This window comes from Parasteatoda tepidariorum, chromosome 9 (genome assembly GCF_982258835.1).
Source record: "Parasteatoda tepidariorum strain Cologne lab strain chromosome 9, Ptep-v5.0, whole genome shotgun sequence".
NCBI classification, from domain to species: Eukaryota; Metazoa; Arthropoda; class Arachnida; order Araneae; family Theridiidae; genus Parasteatoda; species Parasteatoda tepidariorum.
Window position 1 is genome coordinate 65,091,706 of NC_141763.1, and position 8,630 is coordinate 65,100,335.

At 31.8% G+C, this 8,630-nt stretch overlaps 1 protein-coding gene across 1 annotated transcript; it reads left to right on the top strand.

The window, feature by feature from the left end:
• The first annotated feature begins 615 nt into the window (after positions 1 to 615).
• Positions 616 to 6,785, top strand: LOC107445286 (uncharacterized). The gene is made up of 2 exons (XM_021148767.4): positions 616 to 2,621; positions 6,667 to 6,785. Exon 1 carries the CDS (start codon positions 1,071 to 1,073, stop codon positions 2,601 to 2,603), a length of 1,533 nt encoding a protein of 510 aa, XP_021004426.2. The 5' UTR covers positions 616 to 1,070; the 3' UTR covers positions 2,604 to 2,621; positions 6,667 to 6,785.
• The last annotated feature ends 1,845 nt before the right edge of the window (positions 6,786 to 8,630 follow it).

Consider the following 8,630-nt stretch of genomic DNA (forward strand, 5'->3'; position numbering starts at 1 on the left):
AAAAATTTCTACTTGTGCGCAAGAAGCAACAATGTTATTAGCATGCCAGTAGAATATTAAGAATGACTATAAATTAAAAAAAGACTTAACTACTATTATTTACGTTATTATTTATTTTATATTTATTAATATTCATTAAATTCTCATTTTATTAAAAGACTATTATTAAGACTAAAGATTTGAAGAAGAAAAAAGATTAGTATATTACGAAATTAAAAAAAAAAATGTTGTCTCCTCCCTTTAAAATTATATAATGTGTTTTACTTTAATTTATCAGCTTATTTAGCTCACAACTGTCTTAAGTAAAATTTGCTAATAAAGAATGCAACCTTCCTGCCTTCGAAGGAAACAATCATTAATCTAAACCATTTAATCGTAAAAACCTGAGTTTATTCTATTCTCAAAATATAACCATCACTATTTTAATACATTTATTTTCTCTTTTTTAATGATATCTCGCTTTGGGCTTCTTATTCCTGAATTCTAGGACTTCGTCCATAAGTGCATTCGTTACGAAACACGTGTTTATATAACAAATAACCTTTGCTCTTTTAACACGACTAGGGCAAGAATATGACGTTTTCCTCAAAGAGCATCAGGAGAAGCCCGGGAGCACTTCTTTTCCCGTTTTAACTCCGGACGCGCATGCGGAGATAATCCTGTTTCTTCCCAGACGTAGGAAGAGAAGATAAATATCGTTCTTCTCCGCCGGCTTGCTCTTAGTCTATGTTGGATAGTAAGCACTTTTGTTATAAGATTTATGGGTTTAATTTATCGGTTTGGTTAATAGAATTTGATTGGTTATAATTTTTTACATCAATTCATTCAACAGTGGCATATTCTTGCACTTAATTTGTCTTATAAAATTACGAAGCTAAAGTGTTAGTATAGAATATTACAGACCAGAGGAACTGGAACTGTTTGGTTATTGGTAACCCGTAATAGATAAATAGAACTTGTTCTGTTTTTATTGATTATATTCACTTTTTCATCAGTGATAAATCCTTACACTTTATTTGTGCCATTAAGTCTGGAGGAAGTGTTTGTATACTTACTTCATTCTTTTTACAATGTATAAAAATCCCATAGGGGAAATGGATTATTGCTTCGACAAAAATGAAGTGTTTGTGTTCATTTGGAAAATTGAAAACTTCAGCTGTCTTTCTCAAAAACGGGGTGAAAATGTTGCAAGTCCTTATTTTCACGTGAGAACTCTTGGTCGTTGTAAATTCCGCCTGCTCCTCTTCCCCAGAGGATTGCCAGATGAGGAAAATAAAGTTCACTGCGAATTCACCAGGGCACACAGTGATGAAGGCCCTGAAGTAGTCGACTTTCTTTTGAATCTATCAGCAGAGGAGATGAAGACTTCGCGCAAAACAGGTGTTTTTATAAATCGATGCATCAGGGGAAGTAAACTCTCGTCAGGACTATCTATAGATCGGCAAATAATGTATGAAAATGCTCGTCACTATTTGCCGAACGATACACTAACTTTTCGGTGTGAAATAAGTACCAAGTCCATGAATCCCGTATCTTTTGTGAACTGTTACGCTAGAACTCTAGTACGAGCAGAAAGACATATTTTTTCGATTCCTCTAACTTGTAACAAATTACTGGGCATTGCCGAGACGCCTGGTCCAAAACAAGAGCACACCATCGAATTGCCATTTCTGTGCAACTTCAATGGATTTGGTGAATTCGAAGTCCTTCTGCGTTTTAATAACACCCTCCTGTTTGAAAAAAATGCAGATATGGAAGTGCGCAGAGTTAATTCAGGAAGCAATCCTGTCAATCTAATTTGTAAAATATCCGTTCCAGATGTCATTGGGGAATCGATAGTGATTCGCCAAGAGCACAAATTTAAGAAAGATGATACCAAATGGATTGTGACCTACCCTTTAACTACATTTAAAGCAAAATTAAATCGTCCCGATTCCATAATTGAGTTACGCTGTGAGTTTTGCGCGTCAGATGGCTCTACAACATCCTTTCTTGATCGAGTGATTTATCCGCAGATCAATGTGAATAACTCTCCCGATTTTTTACCGGATTACGAATCTGATGAGTCTAAACTATTACGAAGCATGTTTGAAGACAAAACATTTTGTGATGTTACATTAATGGCTGAAGGCAAAACTATTCCAGCACATAAATGTGTCCTAAGCGTTCGATCTCCTGTCTTCAGGGCCATGTTCGAGAGCGACATGAAAGAAACGCAAACGAGTTCTGTGGACATATGTGATCTGAGTGCTGCTACTTTAAATCACATGTTGACGTTCGTGTACACAAATAATGTGGATTTGGCCTCGATTGATGTGTCAGAACTTTACGCAGCCGCTGATAAATATCAGATTCTCGATTTGAGACAGTATTGTTCTAACTTTTTCATAGAAACCTTAACCGTTAAAAATGTTTGCGATGTTTTGGAATTGGCAGACTTGCATCAACACCGCGACCTAGATCGCGCCTTGCGCAATTTTATTTATAAAAATGCTAAAGATGTCTTGATTTCTTCCGCATGGAAAAGTTTTATGAAAAAACATGTCAAGCTAGCAGGTGAAATAACACATCAAATGTGCATTAAATTTGCATATCAAATGTGATCTCCTTTATTTTAAAATGTGAGTATATATCTAATTTTTTTTTAAAAAATAGAATTTGTTTTTTCTAACGATTCTTCTGCCACATTAAAATTATTATAATATAATCTATGTAATTATTATAATATAATCTATATAATTATCATAATATAATTATAATATATAATAATCTTATTAAATCAACCGTTTTTCTGAAGATGTTTAAATTTTTCACTCATTTTTCCCCTCGTTGGTGTCTGATTTAAATTTAAATTCTACTGCTTTCATAAGTAAACGACTTTCATTTTAAAATAGAATTAAATTTAATTTTTAATTCGTTGTTCAACATTAATCAATAAAAAAATGTTACTAAGCCACCATATTAAAAATTAATAAACTATATTAGAATACCGCAAAATAGAAATAACTAAATTGTAATTGCCTTCTAAAATTTTCTGAATGGCTGTCTACAAATATTGAGACTTTTCCCAATTGATTTTTATCGAATTGATTATTTCTAATTTTCGTAAGCATATTGATAGTATAAACTAATTTTTCAGCTAAGCCTTATTCTTCAAATTAGAATATTAAATATTTTAGTTTAGTTAAAAAATATTAGATAATATTAAATTAAATAATATTATTAGATAATATACAGTACAAAACCCGTTATCCGGAAATCAGAAAACCAAAAAACCGGAACGAAATTCGATAAATTTTCCCGCGATTTTTTTAAAAAGATGTTTTTTTCCTCATAAGATTTTAGGATTTTTCTTTCTTTTTTGAAGGATGTTTACCTTACCATCAGTTTAGAAATAATCATTAGTGTATTACTTCATCGTTTTTTCTTCTTTTTAAGATAATTTCCAAATATATATATATATTTTTAGTTGGGTTTAACGATAAAAAAACGGCTTTTTGTAGCGATTCAGAAAACCTGAAAAATCAGTTATCCGGAATAGCGATGGTCCCGATCGTTCCGAATAATCGGTTCCCTACTGTATTAATCATTAAAAATTTTTATTACAATAACACTATTAGTGTTGAAAATGAACAATAGTCTTTTTTAAATAAAAGCATCACAACTCCAATATTTTGGCAACCTAGCTCTAGTTAAAATATTATTCTTCGATTTTCAAAATTATTTTCCTTTTCATTTTTTGAATAAAAATTTTTATAGGTTTATGTGGAATAAAATATAATGTTTTTTCTTTCTTTTTTTTAAAAATCTAGATTAGAACTAAACAATTCTCTTTTTTTATGTAATTTTAAATCCTTTCTTTTTAGAACACAATACCAAGCACAAGATTCCCACAGGGACGGGAAAACCTGAAATTTTCAAGAAATTTGATTCGGGGGGGGGGGGGGAATCCGAGAAATAAGCGATTTTAGACAAAAACCGAGGAAAATCTTGCAATAATTTTACATAATATCAAATTTCAGATTTAATAAATAGGCAATGAGGTTAAAGTAAATAAAATCATTATTCTTGTAAATTTTCGTTTAAAAATTCGATTGTAACGTATTATTATATAAAAATATTAATTGGTTAAAAAAAAACCTTTTGTTACATAAATTATAGAAAAAACAACTTATTATTAATTAAAATAAACTGGAATCTAACCTTTTTAACTTTTAAAATAAACTGGGATCTAACCTTTGTAACTTTTAAAATAAACCAACTTTCATGGTTAGATATTTTTAAATTATTTTTTAGCATATATAATTTATTCATAAGTTATGTGGTGAATTTGAATCGGTATAAATTCCACTCTGCTGTTCAGAGGGTTGACTTTAAATACGCTAATTAGTTATTTTAAGAAATTAGACACAAAGTACCATCTCTGATAAACATGCTTTTTTTCCCACACAGTCAGGGTTATGATTTTACCCAACCCTAATAAAAACCACCCGGGTTTTTTCGAAAACACCCTTGAAAATTCCTACTGGGTTTTTCATAATTGTATTTTATAACAAATCAGCTCTATATATTAAGTTTATAATATACAAACTCCATACATTAAAATATTTATATTACCATTATTTTGATATTCTATTATACTAAAAAAAATTTATTCACCTTTTAAAGAACACATATAATTTTACACCTGTTACTATCGTTACCTGTTATTATGTTTACCTGTTTCACACTCTTCTACTTCTTAGCAGCTTTTAACTGCTGAAATACTTGTTCTAGAATTCTTGTTCGGGTGTATTCCTTGTTGTTCAAATACTAAAGCTTATACTAGAAGCTCAATTTCACTGTACATAACATAGTACACAATAACGCAGTTGGAAAAGTAATACAATACACCATTGTATAAACATAATTTTTAAGTTAAAAATTTACCTTGAAAATTGATGTCTTTCATTTGAATTAAGATAATTTATTTCTTCACTTAAACTAGTAGTTTTTCATATTTCTAAAATAGAATAGGTTTATCCTATAAAGGTAGTTGTACCCTATGTTATTTATTAATGTAGAAAAATTTACTTAAGTATCATAGATAAAAATTTTTTTTAGAAGAATGATGGAGAAACTCAATTTACTTTGAAAAAAAGCACGCCGTTTTTTTTTTAAATAATTATATAACCCTCACGACAGTCTTAATTTAGAAAGGAGATCAGTGGAAAGTTTGTACTCCATCTTAATTTCACTTTAGCACACTATTATTATAAAACTCGTACTTGTTTATTAAAGGATACAAAAATAAGTTTTGTTTATAGAATTTTAATAACGGTCGAAAAAGTTTTGACTTGGAGAAAATGCAAATTTTTGCATTTTAAACTGCGTAATATTCAATAGAAAAAGACAAAAATTAGAACAAAATTAGTCGAATAGTTCATTAGACTACTAATTTAAAATTTCATAACTATTCGACACTCTATTTGTTTTAGATAGTAAATTTTCTAAGGTATGGCGATATTATCATTAAGGGGCCTAAACATTCGTTAAGTCCGATTTCCTAAAGATTGGGACCATATATCCAATATTTTATTTTCGAAAGATTTGTCTTCTTTACGTTAACACAATCCCTCGATCCTATATTACTCAAATAATCTTAACTTCTTTTTTTCGTCAGGTTTAGTTATATTTTTATAACCATCGTTGAACAGACGACTCAATTTCCGGGTATACTACTACTCATGTTTAGCTCCTTAGCCTTGTAATTTTGAACCCAATTCAGAAGACAAGGGAACTCCTGGATCAAGTATTGAAAGAAATTTGCTTTCGTAGTGGACTTTTTGATGGAACTAACCCACATTTACGTTTCATAGAGAGGAAAACCTCTCACAGTTAGCCTGACGGCAAGGGGACTCTAATCCATGATCCGTCTACCACTGAGGATATTTCACGTCAGCACTGCGGTCGGTGCGAGCTGGGTGCGGAATTCGTATCGACCAGCCATTGCTGGGATTCGAATCAGGTTCATCCAATTGGAAGGCAAACGCTCTATCCCCTGAGCCACCACAGCTGCTCATAAAGCTATTTTTTTATAAACGTCGTTGAACAGCCGACCCAATTCGCGGTTTACGACTTCCAATGTTTAACTCCGTAGCCTTGTAATTTTGAATCCAATCCAGAAGACAAGGGAACTCCTGGATCAAGTATTGGGAGAAATTTGCCTTCGTGGACTTTTTGATGGAACTATCCCGCATTTGCGTTTCACGGAGAGGAAAACCACGAAAACCTCCCACGGTTAACCTGACGGCAAGAGGATCATAAGACTATTGATAGGAACTTTGAAATGTGAGTCCGGGATAGCCTGGTTGGTAGGGCGTTGGAACTATGTGCAAGAGTTCGTGAGTTTGATCCCTGCGGGCTGAAGACTTCCCTGTGTAGTAAATGGTATTTAATAATTTTATTCCGCCTAGAGTGGCATCGAAAGACAGCACTCTGATAGTTTTGCTAAGTAAACATCCTCTCATCCTTTGCTTTTTTAACCCCACATTGTGTATTGGAAGTAATTTAAGCGATTTCCATGACTTGCAGTTGTGACCTTACTTATTTTGGTACATCTGTAGAATGACTTTTATTTAAAATTAATAAGGAAAATTGTCTAATGCATGTCAAATTTATTTACAGGTTTGCTGTAGCTGCATATAAAAGGAGAGAAAATACCGATAGTTCAAGATTGGTAATCCTTTTTTTTTCCCCTCTGAATTTGTTTTACGGAGAAGTAATAAAATTTAATTGAACTGTTTTATCTTACACTCAAATTATTTCTTACACTTGCAAACACAATAAGTCGATTTTTTATTCATAAATTTTTTTTTTCTGTACTGATTGAGCTAAAAATGAAGGTACAGGACGTCCAACGAAAGATAAGCTTGATTTCGAAATTAAAAATCTCAGAAGCAAAAAATGAAACTATTTATTACGAAATCCTTAGAAACTTATAACGATATAAAGACGGAATTTAGCAATAAAAGTTATTAACATACAGTACGGTATATTAAAATTCTTGAAGAGAATACTAATGCTCCTTTAAAAGAATTCATAATTGTTCATGAAATCGCAAGAAAATCTGATCAAATTGTTTCAAAGCTAAAACTGATCGCTCTGATTATCATAAGACTATTTAATTTTATAAACGCCTTTAAACAGCAGACTCAATTTTGGGTCTACCAATGTTCAACTCCGTATCCTTGTAATTTTGAACCCAATCCAGAAGACAAGGAAACTTCTGAATCAAGTAATGGGAGAAATTCGCCTATGTGAAGGACTTTTTGATGGAACTAACCCACATTTCTGTCATGAAGTGTGAGGCCGGGACAGCCTGGCTGGTAGGGCGTTGGACCCATGTCCAAGTGGTCGTGAGGTCGATCCCCGCCGGCTGAAGACTTTCCCGAGTAGTAAATGGTTACTGGTGAGCGTTAAATATGTTGGGTCACAAAGACCTCCATGTTCCCATAACAAATCAATACCTCTCTGGTTCAAGTCAAAATTACGTATGAATCAAGTCAAGTGTATGAATAGGTCCGCCCTATAAACGGCCTGTGACGTGTGTGGCTAAAGTCGTATTATTGGCCATAGATGGAGCCAATGAAAAACCAGAAACACACCCTCTGCCTTAAATTCGCTTGGTTTCACCAAACAGGTCAGTGGTGATATTGGCAAGTGTCATCAGAAACAAAATTTTTGGAAAGTGATTAGTGCTTGCAGCGCCATCTTTTGGAATTTCAGTAGCTTATGGATACCCTGCAATTAGTGTCACATCTAAATAATTTCATCTCATTCATGCCCCCCCCCCTCTTTTTTTTGCATATGAAACATGCTTAATCCACTTCTTTTTCATAGAAAAATTAAAAAAAGAAATAATTCTACAACCCTGACTAAGTATATTACAGAAGTAACTTTTCTGGCGATATCTTCGTATTCAGAAATCTAAATAATAAAGGGAGTTTTAAAACACTTAATTCCTACAATATAAATTTACAACCACTTTTATAAATTTATAGCAACTGTGACAACCTTGTAGTCTCAAGTCTTGTTGACTCGAGAGAAAAAATAAATAATTAATAATAAATTGTACCAAGAAAATTTTACTAATGGACGATATCACATTACGAATTTATTTAGAACCATTAATTTCTTTTAAAAAAAGTTTGAAAAACTGTATCAAATGCTATGTCCATGTTCGTAAACATGCTTTTCAAACATATCCAGATTTAAAAACTCAAAAGACAGTATAACTTTAAAAAATTTTGATTTTATCATGAAAGCAAATTATCTTTAGGTAAAATTTAATAATCGAAGACGTTGAAGTATAGTCGAAAGCCATACTTTTGACAAATGTAACATTTTCGCTTCTAACTTATTTTTGATATATTAACAGCACTTTGCAATAACCTTTAATTTTTACTGTATAAGAAGGAAACATGTTATTTGATTTCATGGAAATTTTGTTTTTCTCCCAGAATGCTCTATCGAGCTGTTTAAAAATGTCAAAAAAATTGCATTTTTAGAAATCTTCAGTAAAAAAAATATATATATATTTTATTTGGCATTCAATAAATGACCAGTGATATTTAAAAAAATTAAGAAAA

Coding starts and splice junctions, on each gene's coding strand:
- LOC107445286 (XM_021148767.4), top strand. CDS start 1,071: ATGTATAAAAATCCCATAGGGGAAATGGATTATTGCTTCGACAAAAAT.